The sequence below is a fragment of the Anabrus simplex genome, chromosome 14 (genome assembly GCF_040414725.1).
Source record: "Anabrus simplex isolate iqAnaSimp1 chromosome 14, ASM4041472v1, whole genome shotgun sequence".
NCBI classification, from domain to species: domain Eukaryota; kingdom Metazoa; phylum Arthropoda; class Insecta; order Orthoptera; family Tettigoniidae; genus Anabrus; species Anabrus simplex.
In genome coordinates, this window is record NC_090278.1 from 95770102 (window position 1) to 95788495 (window position 18394).

The following is an 18394-nucleotide window of genomic DNA, read 5'->3' on the forward strand; positions in this document are numbered from 1 at the left end:
ATATACTATGCATTGTTATCTATACTAATATATAAAGAGGTAAAGTTTGTTTGTATGAATTGGCTAATCTCAGAAACTACTGGACCGATTCTAAAAATTATTTCACTAATAGAATTATACATTATCCCTGAGTACTATAGGCTATATTTTATTTTCAAAACAACTCGAGGGAGGGGGGTGACGGGGTGAGATATAAAAATAACAGGCTAATATAGGCAAAATATGGAATTTGTCGAACAAGTGCGAGACAAAGCTCAATTTAAGTCCCTTGACATATAGAACAAAACTTGGTAAGCCCTACGGGCCCGAAAACCATGTTTTAAGGCTCTAAAACCAACCGTCACGGAGATAATGGCACCACACTACCCCTGCTCTAGAAATCGGATAAAGAAATGAACTGCCGTAACCATGGCAACGTCAGCTCCAGAATTCTGCAGCAGCAAAATTATCTACAATATATCCCCAAAACCTAACATGTTACAGACATGAAAATTGTATTTGGAATCTCGTTTAAATATAAAAGAACACAAATTTTTGTTTTCAGAAAATCCACTTAAGGGGAGAGGGGTGAAAAGAAGTGAGGAAGGAGTTGAATTTATTATATGAGCATACACATATCTCAGAAACTGAAAATGTTACAAGACATGAAAATTATATTTGGAATCTCCTTTAAAAATAATTGAACACACTTCTTTTTCTGGAAAATCCACTTAAGGGGGTGAAAAGAATGAAAAAGTGGGTGAATTTTTAAAATGAGTGTTTTCTTCTACCGCTTTTCCCACACCTGTGGGGTCGCGGGTGCGAACTGTGTCGCACATGTGGATTTGACCCTGTTTTACGGCTGTATGCCCTTCCTGACGGCAACCGTATGTGTAGGGATGTAATTATTATTGCGTTTTCCTGTTGAGGTTGGTAATGTGGCATGTTGAGTGAATATGAAGAGGAGAGTGTTGGGATAAACACGAACAACCTGTCCCCGAGCCAGAAGAATTAATCTCACGCGATTAAAAACCCCGACCTAGCCCGGAATCAAAGTCGGAACCCTGTGAGCCGAAGACGTCCACGCTGACCACTCAGCCAAGGAGTGAGGCTATTTTTAAAATGAGTATCTACAGTATATCTCATAAACTTAACATGTTACAGTCATGCAAAATAGATATTTGTAGTCTCCTTTAAAAATAAATACGTACTTTTTTGTTTTCGGAAAATCAACTTAAGGTGGAGATCGAAAATAAGTGAAGGAGTTGAATTCTCTTTATGAGGATACTTATATCTCAAAAACTATGATGTTAGAGAAGTGAAAATTGGGATTTGGAATCTCCTTTACAAATAAAACTTTTTTTTTCCTACATAAAAGAGGACTATTTCTGACATAGAGTTCCGTGTCACATGTTCCAGATTTAGCTCTGCCAGTACCTTGGTCATCTTAGCCCCAAAAGGCAATGCCACAAATGTGGTTTACAGAGAAGTTCTGGGGGTAAATGAAATGCATTTTTTCGGTGAGTTTTTATACTTTAGGGATTTACAGATAATGTTTTAGTGCAATACCGAGGAACAAGTATTTTTTTTATCAAATTACGAAATCCTCGCGAGCGAAGCCGTGGGTAACAGCTAGTTTAACATATTTTCAGTCAACTAATTGGAAATAGTACAATTATTTAATGTTGATATAAGTGTTTGCTTTAACGGGTTACCAACGCTGATCCACGACCCCAAGTTTTGAGCCTCAAGGTATGTTAGATTAGTGAATGAAATTCGCCATCGGCCATACCTGAAGTGTGATCTTCTCACACATTTGTTGGAATTTGTCTTCTGCCTTTTACGTTCGAAAGTCTTAAGTCGTTTTCTCTCCTTTGTGTTCAGAATATTTTATCATTTAATTTCAGTAAGAAACCAAGCGGTCAGAGCAGTACTAAATCGCAAAAGCCCGTGCCAAGGCAATTAATTAGATTTAGTGATACCCTCCGTTAACTGTACCGGGATTTAAACGAGAAACACGAAAGCTGTATCGAGTGTAAAGAGGAAGCAGTAGGCTATTTCCAGGTTTTTCGGGGGCAAAATGCTAGCACTACATCCAGCAAATCACAACGTCCATATTTGTATACATTTCCAAGTAAATTAGAAGATAATTACCTCCGTAAAAAGAAAGCGCTGTCCAGTGGATAGAACAGGGTTATATTTCTTGTAAAACCATTGTTACACTGTCACCAGAATTCAGTTTTGTCTAATATTTTAGTCATTTTATAGCATTTTCACATACATTTAAGGGTATTTTATCGATCATTTTGAGTGATTCTTAAGTCATCAACATCCACCCATTTAATCATTATAAACTGAAAAATGCTCGCGTTAGAAGCTGGTGGCCGGCCGCAAAATGGGATGCAGATTGCAAGATGGAGCTGGGAGACTCCTGCGAACCGCGGAACTATTGGAGGGTGACGTGCCGCAGTTTCCTGCAATTTTCTCGGTGATTTTGTTTGTTCTTATTGTGTTTGAAATAGAAACCGAGTTCTGTACGATACAAGCCACGAAGTTAATCTAAAATAGATTATGAATTTCAGTAGCCGGCAATGATTTCCCGGTTTTGGTGAAATTAGGTGGTTAATATGGAAAACATTGTGCTGATTTAGAAAACATCAGCCGTTTTGCCATAACACGTACAGATTTTATGTAAGAATATATTGTATGTACGAGATTTAAGGTAAATGTAAGGAAATTGAATTCATTTAATCATGTATTGACATTTTTTAAACCAGGCATCAAAATACACGAAAAACGTTAATACCAGTATGTAGAATTCAGTGAAAAAAAGAGAAATGCGTTATCATGTACCGTTTACAAGATTCCGATTAAAAAATCCTAAAATTCTTATATTATGCACATTTAAGGAAATATGAAAATAATTTTATCACATAACAAAAAAAATTCAGTCATCATAATTGGTGGAATATTATGAGTTACTATCTGAAAAAAGTACTATCGGGGGGGGGGGGGGGGGAAGTAAGACGCCCCTAGGTGTAATTAAAATACCACCTCAATGTTATATTGTATTGGATGCTTTGTGGGGCACTGAATTCAGTGTGTTAATCACCTGTAACATCTCAGACGTCAGAAACAAGTTTATTTTTCTGTTAAGTCATTTTTCGGTCACCTGTGAAATAATTTTTTGCAGTTCTTTAAAGGGTGACATAATTTAGTGACATGTGATCAAAATCATTTTATATTAAAGGAAATCATGCGGCTGTTAGGAAAAATCCTTACGTGATATGAACAAACGGAAAGCAGATTTGAAATCAGCACAGGAGTTTTATATTCATGTCCATTTATAAATTTTTCAGATCTGTAAGGGGTGTCCACATTTAGTTAGATGCGATCAAAATTGTGACATTAATTAAAGAAAATGAGGCTACTGTGAAAAATCCTTACGTTATACGGGAAAATGGGAAGAAAATTTGATCTCAATACACCTCAGTTGGGTAAGATCACCTATCGAACCTTTTACTGCAGGTGGAAAAAAATTGCAGGCCAGTGTTTTTCGTCATCAAATTGCTTAGTTACACGGAATTCCCCGTGTCTTAAGTTTTTTAAAAAAAATCAGAGCGATGTAGCATATCGTTTCGAACACAAACTCCGTTTCGGGTTCAGATTCTGAATATAGCAGAAGTATCAGAGCTAAAGTGCGTGTTGGAACTACGATGATTGTCACGGACCTGCGTCTCATGTTGCGGCCGGCCTAAGTTAACAAATAAATCTGTCACCTTTGTTCCATACTCGGCGATACGAATGACCTAGCTCGGGGTTGTGCACCCCTGTAAGACAATCGATATAGCTGACGACTGGCTGTTGTATTTGGGGCATGACACGGCGCTGTCTTTCATCTGTCTCCAGATCTTTAGCCTCTCACCAAGTTGATCAGCTACCTCCGCCAATCAGTGGTTCACTGTCCCAGTTCGGGGGTTCAATAAGACCTCGGTGTCAGCTCCCTCAGCCGTAGGACGCTATATCCTCTTCAGGCTCTATGTCCACATGTGAGGACAAGTAGATTTTTATCTCTGAAAATATTTTCTTTTTTACTATGTGCTTTACGTCGCAGGTGCGGTGGTAGTGATTATTGTTTTAAGAGGAACTACAAGGCAACCTTCCTCTGTATAACACTAATCAGAGAAAAAAAAATGGAAGGGATCTGACACTTCGAAAAGTGAAGACTTCGGCCAAAGAAAGTCGAGGGCCACGAAGGGCGTGATAAGACTCCCTAGACCTCGATACCTAATACCATCGAGGTCGGAAAAGAACAAGAGTTGACCAGTGGAGGTCGGATAGGATAGATGAAAGCGAGGAGCCTTGCACAAGTAAATGGAAGCAATGCCAGGACTCGGCTAAGGGCCCCGTGGTCGCAAGTTGAAAGCACCGGAGCCCCTTTTAGCCGCCTCTTACGGCAGGCATTGTATTCTACAGCCCCCGCCCACAGACAGTGATCATGGGATAGGAAGGGGCTAGGAGAGGCAAGGAAGCGGTCGTGGCCCTAATTAAGATACAGCATCATTTGTCTGGTATGAAAATGGGAAACCACGGGAAACCATCTTTAGGGCTGCCGTTAGTGGGTTTCGAACCCACTATCTCCCGAATGCAAGCTGATAGCTGCGCGCTTCTAACGTAGATCACTTCTTGATCCACACAATGTAGTGACTTGCAGACTGAACGCTGAAAGGCATAACAGTCTATAATGATAATGAATGAATGAATGAATGAATGAATGAATGAATGAATGAATGATGAATGAAAAACCCGTCGACATTTGGCGTCCTGTCGGCAGGACGTGTCGTCACCATAGCCTGCTTTATGCTCGCGTGCTCTGAGACCTGTTGGCACTTGTGTTTGAGCTAGTTAATTTGTTTTGCAGCCGTGCAATGAAATAGGAAGAAGTGTCAAGATCATCTGCAAATACTAGAGTCGATTGTCTTGCAGCCCGCTTTACTCTGCTCTGTCTCAAGCAAATAGTTGAAGTGAGTAGGACTCAAGCCGTCATTTCCAAAGGTGTCCTCTGAATTTCAATTTGGATGTGGTATACTGCAGAGTCTGTTGAAATATCGCTCTTGTTTTCTTGCCCATCCGATTTAAAATGGTGGGATCAGTGAAGACATAGCCGTCCTTTTAAACGCACAAAGGTCAACGTGAATTTCTTACTCCTAAGTTCCAGCTACGAAAAAAAATAGTTTAATGGTTCATGATCTGTTGAGCACACGAGGTAGTCTCGACATGTTTCTCTGCCCTGATTTAGAGCAACTAGTCTGAGAAGGAACAGCTCCAGTACTTGCCTGGAATCAAAATGGAAAGCACATAAAATATTCAAGGCTGTTGATCGTGGGGGTTCGAACCCACTGGTTGCAGTTACTCGAAAACTAATAATTTTAATCGAATTCTCGCGTGTTGGTAGAGAAAAGTAAAGTTTAATCTTTTGGGGGACATTTCTTTGGGGGTGGGAGAGAGATATCTATATAAATAATATCGTAACGACCGTGTGTCTGTACTTGGCTATTTTGGCGAAATTTTCATTCAGTTATCCGTTTCAGGTGTAATGACCATCTGCATATTTTTTAGCTTTCGAGTCTTTTTGTCTCTTTGTCTGATTTCTTATAAGTTGAAATCTACTGGACATATTTCTACCGCATGAACGCTAACTAGCTCAGAAAGAGAATAAAAGCTTTTGAAATGTGGTGTTACAGAAGAATGCTGAAGGTCAGATGGATAGATCGAATCACGAATGAAGAGGTGCTGAACCGAATTGGTGAGACGAGATCGTTGTAGCTAAATTTGACGAGAAGGAGAGATAAAATGATAGGACACATTTTAAGACACCCAGGACTTACGCCGTTGGTTTTTGAGGGAAGTGTAGGGGTAGGAACGGTAGGGATAGACCAAGGTATGAATATGACAAGCACATTAGAGCAGATGTAGGATGCAGTGGTTAGGTAGAAATGAAAACGTTAGCACAGTATTGGGTGGCATGGAGAGCTGCATCAAACCAGCCTATGGAGTTATAACAACATATTTCTACCAAACTTTATATCATTCCTTGGGTAGGTATTAGTCTAAATATTATTTCTAAATCCCGGATTGGTTTGGGGGTTTGTAGGAATTCGAAACAGTGATTTTACCCTCCCACAAAATATACATGACCAACCTTAATGGAAAACTACCAGCCTTAATGGAAATCAATTTGTAAAAAGTTTTTCTCATGTGCATATTTTCGATAGGAGGATAACGGATTTATCATTAATGGACTATTTCACAAGCTGTCATGTCATTAAGATGGATTAGAATGGTTTAACTAAAGAGCCATTTTAGTCTTTTCGATTGGTTTCATGGGTCTTCAGCCACAGGACCACTCCCGGTTTCAGATGAACAACAATATGTGACCGAGAAAAAGGGAGAGTTATGCACAACTTCGGACCAGGACACAGTGAACTCTGTCTCCACTTTGTTCAGCTTCGTCGTACTTCACGTTACAGCCACGTGCTTTCAGTTTAACATTCTGAAACGTTTGAATACAGGGGTGTGACTTCGCATAAATTCAGTAAGGAATCGTGAACTCGATTACCAATTCCCGTATGAAGAACGGGTACGTATGCTAGTTTGTAAAAATAATGTAATAATGGCGAATATCGGTTATTATTAATCGCACGGTAAAAGATCAAAAGAGAGAAATGAAATGGCGAAGGCTTTTAGTGCTGAGAGTGTCCGAGGAAAAGTCCGACTCGCGAGGTGCGTTTCTTTTGATTTGTTTGACGTCCGTCGGCGACCTGCGCGTCCTGATGAGGACAACACATACACCCAGACCCCGTGCCAGCGGAATTAACCAATGGTGGTTAAAATACCCGACGCTCCCGGGACCCCTGTGACCAAATGCCAGCACGCTAACCATTTAGCCATGGAGCCGGACTCATAAACCACAGGAATCAGCCCGTTGGTGTTGCTATACCTAGTTTCGAGATCTTCCCGCCTCGTCCTACCACTACACTAAAAGCAGGGTTCATCCTTGTATTTATTGATTTGTTCGGTTCTGTGGCTAACTGGTCGGCGTCCTGGCCTTTGGTGCAAGGTCTCGCTGGTTCTGTTCCTGACTTGCTCAGAGATTTTAATCTCCATATGTCATTCTCTCTGTCTCCTTCCCCTGTGCGTGGGGGTGGTAGAGTATTGTCGTAAGAGGCGGGTTATAACGTGGTGGTGTGGATTGACGACCACGGGGCAGTTAGCTGAGTCCTGGCATTAGTTCCACTTGTGCCAGGCTCCTCACTTTCGTCTATCCTATTTGACCTCCCTTGGTCAACTCTTATTCTTTTCCGGCCCTGACGGTATTAGAGCACTCGAGGCCTTTAGCCTTTCTTTGGCCGATACCTTTATTTTTCGAATACCCTCTGATTGATATTAATAGAGAATAATCACCACCACCACCTTATTTCCTGTGGCGGGGGACTGGATGTTCGTGTCTCGCGCCAACTTGAACAACCTGCACCAGTCAGTCACACGTCATTAATATTCAGTATGTTAGTTATGTAGGTCGGTAATATAATCCTAACACACATCTTATCTTGTGTATCTGGCTTGTTTACAACGTTTGTGTCCGGCGACATAACGACCATCAACAGGAAATAGTAAGTGGTCATTCTCAGAACAACTCGACTGCTCGTTTGAGATTTAACGTGGAGCTGTTCTCCACTCAGATCCTGGTATTAGAAGTCTAGTTATAAAATAAAATGAAAACTAAAACACCCATTACTTTCAATAGGCACAACAGCACTCCGCCAATTAATACGTAACTTGTAACTTATAGTTAATTGAAGAACGTGAGTTTGATCCCTTGTAATAGCACAAGTAGTTCAGAACAGAGCTTGCAGTAATGGTACATGGGTTTACCTGTAAACTGGAAAGGATGGGCGTGGTTTACAATGAACGTCTGGAACATGCCTGAACGATACCACGGAACGTGTGTGTGTGACTGTGAAATATTAACTTTTTACATTTTGCTTTACGTCGCACCAACATAGTTGGGTATTATGGCAACTAGAGCTAGGAGTGGGAAGGAAGGGACCGTGGCCTTAATTAACGTACAGCCCCAGCAATTGCCTGTTGGTGAAAATGGGAAACCATGCAAAAACTTTTTCAAGCTGCCCATGGTGGGATTGGAATCCACCATCTCCCGAATGCAAGGTCAAAGCTACGCGACCCCAACCCCACGGCCAACTCGCTCGGCACTACTATTAATAATAAATTATGTAATGTTGTTTTGGAGAAAGCGCCGGGCTGAGTGGCTCAGACGATTGAGGAGCTGGCCTTCTGACCCCAACTTGGCAGGTTCGATCCTGACTCAGTCCGGTGGTATTTGAAGGTGCTCAAATACGTCAGGCTCGTGTCGATAGATTTACTGGCACTCCTGCGGGACTAAATTCCAGCACCTCTGCGTCTTCAAAAACCGTAAAAGTTGTTAATGGGGCGTAAAACAAATGACATTATTTATCTAGAGAAACTAGTCCGACCCTACCAAAAGGAAACAAAAGGGATTACTATCAACGAATTACTTAAAAATGAAATTCTGACCTTGATAGAAGATCTGGTAATTCTACCCAACAATAACAATAGGTAAGAAGCAATCCAAAGCTTCTTGTAGTTGCATTTAAAACTGCACTCCAAGTCTCATTTGAGACAACCCGTTACTTTGAAGGATCTCCTCAATACTTACAACAAACCACCTCTGGCAACTCAGTTTGGCAAAATCCCTTAAGTAAATAATTTCAAATAACTTGCTTAGGCGAACTCGTCCAACCATCCGGATTAAATCGTTAAGTAAACAGGTGCAACAAAAAAATCAGTATCTCGGAACGGTAAATCACTATAAAACGGTAATTAAGCATGAAACATCACAAGCTTCAGAAACCCTGATCATTGGATGCAGATCACAAAAGGTAAAATAAAAAATCCGCTTCTGTGGTATAGTGGTTGTGTGATTAGCTGTCACTCCGGTTCGATTCCCCGCTCTACCACGAAATTTGAAAAGTACCACGCATCGGAATGAACCAATGAAGATTAAAATCCTCGCCCTGCTTGCGAATCGAACCTGAGGTCCTCCAGAATGAAGGCTTTGCCTTACTGACCTTAGGCCACAGTACTCTCCCTGACGGCAAGCAGAAACGGAGTTGTAAGTTGACTCCAGAAAGTTATTGCAGCTGTATCCTTGGCTAGAACCAGCGACCCACCTCCACTTCGTACGGTAGCAATTTTTAATTTATCGTGATAGTACTTAAGTTTTCCTCTTGGTGTATGTATTACCTCACTCCTCATGTGACGTCCCTGTCCTCTATCTCCAGAGGCATTCATTTAAATTACATAGCGGAAAGGTTAGTTTTATCTTAATAAAATTATTGAAGCGAGAAAACAATTTATTCTGAAGATTTCGTGACTAATCTCAAAATATAGTTCCTAATTTTAAGGTTGATCTTTTCACTGCAAGCTGTAAGATAAAATCGCTTACTGCGGGCTACCTTTATAGTGGTGTACTGTCGTGGTCTTTTTAAGGCTTCTTGCGATCAACAGTTCTTCACCTCATAGTTGAGTTCTGTCAGCACTCGGATGTCTAATGGCCGGGGTTCATCTGAAACCATTTCCTTTATGATATAGTTAGCGTAATGAAAATGTAACCATAGCAACCGGGCAGTTGATAGATGACAGAAAGACATACCATAATAATGTAATGATCATTTGATTTTCGCAAAGGGAAAAGTAGTTTCTTTGTTGTTTTTCTTTTACTTCCGTCACTAAAATCTCCACAGTTTAACTCCCTTTTATCGTGGATTCATGTAAACTTTCCGGGATAAAACAAGGGTGAAAATTGCACGATAATCTATTGGATGATTCTCGAGATCAGACTGGGTATAATATGTATATTAATAGATACAGCGTCCTCAGTCACACCTTGATTTTCAACTGTTTCAGAGTCCGTGACATATTCCGGCACGCCGCTTCCCACGTACGTGCCCAAGGATGTGGTGGTCCAGCTGGGAGACGACGCCAGGTTCTTCTGCGAGGCCTTCGTCGGTAGGTATCGTAGTGGTACAATAATACTGTTAATGCACTGGGTTCTAGAGAGCTCTGCGAAGGAATTCCTCGAACACGATCTGTAAGTTGTCGGCGCAAGATTACTTTCCTCTCCGGGAAGGAAGGGCACGGCAATGATATTTCCTTGTTTCTAATATTCCACGTAAAAACCTCACGCAGTCGATATTCATGAAGCTTGTGCAACATTTTAGGTGTGGTTAGTTATATTTTTAATTTACTGGCCACAAGCTTGCTATCTTCAACCGCCCTGCAAGGAATTGTAGGCGTTGACCATCTTTGGCCAAAACCATCTCGATAAAACAACGGTGAAAACTGCATGATAATTTGTTGGATAATTCTCGAGATTAGGCCGGATGTAATATGTATAGATTAGCCGCCCCGATTGTTTCAGTCCGATGTGTTGGAATTTCCCCAGATTCTATCGTTTAACACGAATACTGCAGAAGAGAAGGGACTTAGGTACTTTCATAGCCAGCGCGGGTCTTTCCTGGAATCGTTCTTCCGTGCCGCATCCCAGTAGACCAAAGACACGTCCATCCCGAGTGGAAGTGTGATTTCCGTGCATTCACCCGACAACATGCCAGGGCTAGTGTTGCTTGAAAGTACGCCCGACTTGGATAGTTGAAATTTCTAAGTGAAAAGTAACCTGAAAGTAAGACTTTTAGTCACACTTCGCATGTTACATGCATGCCATTCTAAACGTTCTGGTTTCCTGAGCCGATATAGCAGTCACTTCGCTGAAAGAAACGTATTTCTCTTTCAAAGCACACAAAGTGTGGTCGTGGGAGGTTCATTGCATTTTTCCCTTAAAGGGAGACATCTAGTCGCAGTTTCAGCTAGTTTCCTCAATATCGCTGTGATAGACGGACTTGAGGATTGTATGTACTGTAGATAAATATATAACTTGCCCTGACTGACATTTTCATCATCGTCGAGCCAAAACTACTGGACGTAAAAAAATGAAATTTTGGGAATACATGTATATTGCAGTGTAGGTGCTCACTAAGAGAGGATTTTTGGATATTCCGTCACTAAGGGGATGATTTGTTTAAATGAGTATATCTATATATCGAAAACTTAAAAGTTTACAAACATAACATTTAGTATTTGGAATCTCCTCTAAAAATAAAGAAACGTATATTTTTTTTGTTTTCGGAAACTCCAATTAACGGGGGTGAAAAAGGGGTTGAATACGTTTTATGAGGATACTTATATCTCAACAACCGAAGATGTTACAGAAATGAAAATTGCCATTTGGAATCTCCTTTAAGAATAAAGAAACGCGTATTTTTTTTGTTTTGGGTAAATCCAATTAATTGGTGGGGGGGGGGGGGTGAACAGGATTGACAAAGGGGGTGAATTGAAAAAAAAAAGATAATTTCAGATTTTTAGCTCATCCTATTTCTCGTTTCTGTCGTGATTTTCAAGTAAATATTTTAACACCAAGGGCACTGCTACAGAAAATGTGCTGCAATATTTGTTAAGAGCGTTGCGTGACAAATAAATGTACAGTTTGTTATTATGATGTAAAATGTCTGATGGAAACTGTGGCTTTTCAAAGGAAGTTAAATGGAAACAGTGGATCAAGACCAATGGGCATCTGCTTGTTGAGGAGAGAACAACAAATCTAAAGGAGCTGCTTACAGAAATATTCCCATATTCAAGACGCACAAGTACATCAAGAATGAGAAAGCAAGCTATTTTGAGGGCAGGAAGAAAAATTTGAAAATGTGTGAAGTAGTGATGCAGGTGGACTATGCCGAGAATTACAGTTCTATTTCACAAGATGAAGTGCAGTCAGTTCACTGCCAACACTCTCAAAGTTTCAATTTTCACCTGTTGCTTGTGGTCTGACGATAGAACAATTTCTTATGTGGTTGTAAGTGATGATCTGAGTCATTCTAGACAGTCAGCTCGGACTTTCATTAAGACAAGAGTGTCTCATTTTCAGAGAAAGTACTTGGATGCCCCTTTTTGTAATCTGATTATATTTTCAGATAACTGTTCTTCCCAATTTAAGAGCAAGTATACAGCTTTCAATATGTGCCACTTGCCTGATGATATCGACGGGGAAACTGTAGAGTGGAACTATTTTGCAGCTGGCCATGGCAAAGGAGCAGAAGATGCCATTGGTTGGCAAGTTAAACGAATGGTCTGGACAGCAGTAAAATCACGACGTTGTACTATTCAAAATGCTGAAGAATTCTTCAAAGTCACTGAAGCTCAATGCAAGTCAACTGAGGTTCTTTTTGTTTCCAAGAAAGAGATGGAAGAAACTTCAATATTCTTGAACAAACGATGGCAGTACGTCCGAACGACACCAGGAATACGAGAAATACAGCATATCAAGAAAATTGATGATGTACGTTGTAACTTTTTTATGATAATAATAAATATAAAATCATGAATAAAAATATATAAATAAAATTACTCGAAAACTTAATAAAATTAATAAGCATAATTAACCGAAATGCCCGTAGTATGGGCGCCAGAGTTCACCAGAATGGATCCCTCGAATTTAGATAAGAGCATGATAAACTGTATATCCCAGGGCGTGTACATAATGCTGCGTACTGGTACATCTGCTGCAGGCCTTACCTAACCTCCTGAAAACGACTAATTAGGTAGGAACTGCACCTAGGTTCATCAATAACACTGATTCTAAAATAGCTAACTATATTCTTAAATTCCGTGCATGAGCACCTCATCAACATACAACATTATACATATAATACACACATAAAATATTGCTGGAAGACTCCATATTTACAACAACAACAAAAATAATGAAAATCGTGGGAAAACGAAAGCGAGAACTAAGCTACCATTTGTAGATAGTCCGATGAACAATGTACATGTATGAAGATAAATACCCTTCACTGTGTCTATATCAATTCGACTTACCGATTCTCATAATCGGCAGTTATCACATCACACAGATACTGTACCTTGTACTACTGTGTTCACATATTTTAACACTTGTTGTAAAGATATATACACACGTCTGTCGATCCTCAACATAAATTTATGGAAAGTCTGAGATAGCTTTCACCAACATATAATGCTAGGCCGCCACAAGTGCTACAATACTTAATGCGCAAGCACTCTTCACAATCAGCAACTTTCCACGAACATAACAAGACTACGCTCCACGAACGTTTGAAGCCCAGTCCATTGCAGCCGTGTCACTCCAGTACCGTGTATCAGCACCACTTCCTTCCCGTACAGTGCCTCAGTTGTAGTTGTAGTTATCTTCCTTCTCGTTCCTTTACAATCACCTCTACAATCACCCTTACAATGTCTCCTTACAATGTCTCTTACAATGTCTCTGGTTGCCGCCGTATGATCAACCTTTATAGACATCAACATCCCCCTCCTCTCAGATGATACGTCTGGATTGGTGCTTGCTAGCCAATCATGGGTGGTCCTCTTTTCAAGCCCAAGCCCTGAACTACTTCTTCCTCCCAAGACAATAACAAACTCTCGGGAGTTTTACATGAATCATCAAATTTCCCTGGTACAACAACAAGCTCATCTCATCAGGCTGGGATATATACATGACTAATGGAATTTCCTGACACAAGTACATCAACAAACACTGGGGTAGCCAGATTGTGACGTACCCACTTTGCCCACAGATGCATGACAAATTTATAACGTGGCGGGTCACTTTAATATTAAAATAAATAAATGATATGTCATGGTTTCTCCAGAAACAGTATCCCAAGGGCGCCAGTCTTCAAGCTTATGGCTTGAAAACAAAAGTAGATAATTAATAATAATAATAATAATAATAATAATAATAATAATAATAATAAATAAATAAATAAAAATACGTAATGAGACTCAAAAAACTCCCAGGGGTGGGGTGAACGGAACACAAATCATTAAGTACACTAACTTGGAATTTAAGGATCATTAATAATCATTTCATAAAATACAAATTAAAACAGCTATTTATTAAGATGAAAACGTGACGTAACGGCGTATTAACGAAATCTGAACTTACTGAAGCAAAAGAAAAAGTGAATGAAATTAACTTTAAGAAAATGAACTGTTGCGCGAAGACTTGCAGTAACTTATGCCATAAGCTCACCAAATGTAGACTCTGTTGTCTTGAAGCTGAAGATGGGTGGATCTCTCGTACAGGCTGCCTCATCTGTTGTTGGATTCCAGTCCTACATCCACATTTCCTGTCTTTAACACTTCCTATTGTACTCCTTACATAAAGTCGTAATGAGTCCTAATTTTAAGTGCAAAACCACATTTTTAACACCCACTTTTCAAACTCAGCTTCGAGACGCTTTATTTCAGCGGGTTCATGAGCCTGCTGACTCTGGTCACCTCACAACGGCTATTGGAAAATTTACTGCAAGCTATAAATATGCGTGATGTTGAAATACTTTACCCAATAATTTGTTCGTTCAGAATACGTTATAGCCGCGATACAAAGAAATGAAATGATGATTGAAATGGATGATAAAAGCCCTATATATATACATATTAATTTAAAATGACCTATCAGTGATTAAATATATACATATTATCAATTAAATATATAGTTATATAATTAAAAACATTCAGTGATGTCCCAAACATCACAAGATGACTCATTCAAATTACCAGAGTTATTAAAGCAATGTTTTCCCACTCATGCAAAACAAATTACTCATACCTACATATGAGGATATCTTCCAGCTTATAAATATAAATGACAAAACATACAAATGAAATACTGATAATAATAATAATAATAAATCGAATACTGACAATATCTCTACCTTCTACATATAATTCGGGGGTGTGATATATGTACTATCACAACGTGTAGCTGTAAGCTTGACATCAAAATCTGTCGAACAACAAGTACAAGTTGCCTTTCCAGAAATAGTGCCACGAAGTATGAACAGTAAATTGCGGTAGCGTGGTATGTATTCATCTGATTCTGGCAGTGGATCTGAATCATATTCTGATTATGAAAATGATGATAATGCATCTGTTGAAAACAACATAAATGAACTTGGAATTAATTCGAAGTGAAATGGCGTATGACTTTTAGTGCCGGGAGTATCCGAACTTATGATTTCAGAAGCAAAGTCTGCTTGTACGAGTACTATTTTTTTAAGAAAAGTCCTTAAAGTCCTATTCATGTTATAATTAAAAATTGGATAATGACCACACATCACACTTTTCTTCAATCCATTTCTTTTTCATCCAATAAATAAAATGATTTACTCTGATTTCTAATTGGAGGTCTAACAAATAATGTATTACTGCATAACTATGTTAATTATACAATGTAATCTTATTAATATATCATGTATCATGTCAGATGTAATATCCGTGACAAATTCCATGTAACATCCGTGACATGAATAAAGCAGTTATAAAATCAATTCTTTTTTACATTTTTTAAATTAATATATCAAAATTGGAGCCTCCGTGGCTCAGGCGGCAGCGCGCCGGCCTCTCACCGCTGGATTTCGTGGCTCAAATCCCAGTCACTTCGTGTGAGATTTAAGCTGGACAAACCGGACGCGGGACAGGTTTTTCTCCGGGTACTCCGGTTTTCCCTGTCATAATTCATTCCAGCTACACTATCCGATATCTTTTTATTGCATCTGTCATTCATTAATCATTGCCCCCAGAGGAGTGAGACAGGCTCCGGCAGCCGGCACAGTTCCTATCCTCGCCGCTAGATGGGGCTTCATTCCATTCCTGACTCGGTCGAATGACTGGAAACAGGCTGTGGATTTTCATTTTCATATCAGAATTAGAACCTGTAAAGCTTGTAGATTAACACAATGTATATAAAATGAATGTTGTCTAACGCAATAACCTGAATTTTTAATTTTAGTTCACAGCATGTAAGGTGAGTTCACAAGTTCTGTAACATTCGTGACCGAACCTTTTTTTTTTTTTTTCTCCAGTTTCCGGAATAGTAATAAATTTTACTCAACATAGTTTCTTCTGTAGGGAGTCCATTAACATTTACTGCGTTTCATGTTTAAAAAGTTCGCAAAATGCATTTACATCTTAGTGTTAAGGGCTTTAAATGAGTAAAAATTTAACATCCGTGACAACTGGAATGGCTGATTAGGAGTAGCACGCGAGTCATATGCCCTACGCTCAACTTCTGAACCATCAGGATTTATTGCAGAAACTAATCCATAAAGTTATGATAAAGCTTGCCCTAAGTTTTCAATTTATAGCTGTCAGCTGTCGGCTTTAATTTTGAATAAGTAACTTCCTGAAAAAGGAAACATATGGTAACAGAATTATATCTGTAAAAGAAACCACTATTGAAATAGTTCGTTCGTGAAAGAACATCATCAGATTCTATCAAACCACACTAAGACGTATTAGAAATGTACAAACATTTATGTTTAAATTCTGCTAAAATCCCTAAAATCTTGCAATTTGGAATTTTTCTTAATGAAGTCCTTACTTACAATGCAAGTTGGCGTGAGTCCAGCTGGATAGTATTTCTAAATATTTTTGAGTGTGATCAAATAGAATGTGGTTATGTTCTTTCAAGAATGGAACATGCCATTCTATTTTAATTAAATTGTTTGTTTTTTAGATACCCTAGTTAATAAATTTATTTATTCAAAATTCGTTTCGACAGATTGAAGAACCTAACTGGGTCGAAACTGAAGAGAGATGGCTTCAGATATTAAACTGAATGTTTCAGGTCACATCCCGTTACCAGACGCGCACAGCGCCATCTCCTGGTGGAAAGACAACAGTTCAGAGTTCCTCAACCAGCACCGAGTGTCACAGATGGTCCGTCAGAGGTGAGTGCACAGCTTTCTTCGTCAGACAATAGAACAAGTTTGTCATTTAGCCGGCCGCCGTTACATGAGTAGCTATGTCCTTCATTGAGCAACATGTCGATTTGTCCGGTAATTCCAAAATCTGAATGGATTGGATGTTTATAGGAATTTTGCAGGCATTTATTTCCTGATTCCTGTTATTTTGAAGGAATCATGCACGTGATCAACAACATTGAATATTGTGCTAGTACGAATCAACTTTTTCATTCTAGACATTTTTTTCTATGAAAGTTACCTAAGCGTATTAACATGATTCTTAGTAGTAACATTCAGTTCATGACTTTGTTTCATAATCGTTAGTCTGTGAATAATTTAATAGTACTGTATTCACTTCGATATTATTTAATTATTATTATTGTATTTATTTTGTATTCGTTTCGACCCTTAGGATCTCGAGTGACTTGTTCAACACGTCTTCGTTCTTTCCACTACCTCTTCATTCTTTCACTCCGCTTCTGTGATTTCGATCTTGATCTTAGTATCGATCCATTTCTGACTTTCGACATATCTATCCCGCACAGTCCTAACTAGATATTTATCTGTTATGCCAATGGCCTTCCAGTCGTCTCTAACTTCCTTCATTCAGTCATTTCCCGTTAAGCATGTCGCATTCCATGTCGTCTTTGTTAACCTGTTGTCATCATCCTCATCCTCATCATAAGTTCCAAGAAACTCAACCTTCTTTTCCGTAATACACTTGAAATTGGTTCTACTTTCTCGTATATCTCCTGCCTTGATCTACGGACCCATAAATCTGCTTTTTGGTACCCCATATATCTCTCAGGATCTTTCTTTTCTCCTTTTCCAGTCGAATACAAGCTCTTTTTTTCCCAGTGTCATGGTCTCAGTAGCGTACAATGCAGCGTTCCCGATGGTCATAGTACAGTGCCGCAGTTTGGTGTTATTCGATAGATTCTATAAGTCGTCTTAGCCGTGAATCTGTAGGAGTTGTGCTTTGTCTCCTGCACTCCTATTATTCCGTAGTTTGCCTGTTGTTGTTATTATTATTATTATTATTATTATTATTATTATTATTATTATTATTATTATGTGCGTATGGACCCAATGGATCACGCAAAGCTCTAACGATTCTGCTTTCTGAGTTGCCAAACAGCTCTCATCCTTTCTCCGTGGATCCTTTTTCGTTCTTCTGTCCACTTTGCTCCAGTCTTCTTTTTCACTTCGTTCTCTGGTTGCACTTTCCATCCATTAATTTTTTTCCTATAAAGGTTTCTGTCCGCGGTGTCATTTGGGTTTATCTGGGCTTTTTCCAGATCCTTCTTCACTTCTAGTACCCATGGAATATTTTTTAGATGTTCTATGTAGGTGAGAATCTTGTGTGTCAGTCTGCTTTACGTCGCACCGACACAGATACGTCTTATAGCAACGATGCAATAGGAAAGGGGTAGGAGCGGGAAGGAAGCGGCCGTGGCCTTAATTAAGGTACA

General features: G+C 39.4%; 1 protein-coding gene across 1 annotated transcript in view; it reads left to right on the forward strand.

Moving 5' to 3' along the window:
- LOC136885521 (X-linked interleukin-1 receptor accessory protein-like 2) overlaps positions 1 to 18394 on the forward strand; it is a 148799-nt gene that overhangs the window by 102476 nt on the left and 27929 nt on the right. Inside the window, exons 3-4 of the mRNA XM_067158122.2 lie at positions 9988 to 10089; positions 16805 to 16907. Of these exons, the coding sequence (XP_067014223.2) occupies positions 9988 to 10089; positions 16805 to 16907 (205 nt within the window). The remainder of the gene's footprint in view (positions 1 to 9987; positions 10090 to 16804; positions 16908 to 18394) is intronic.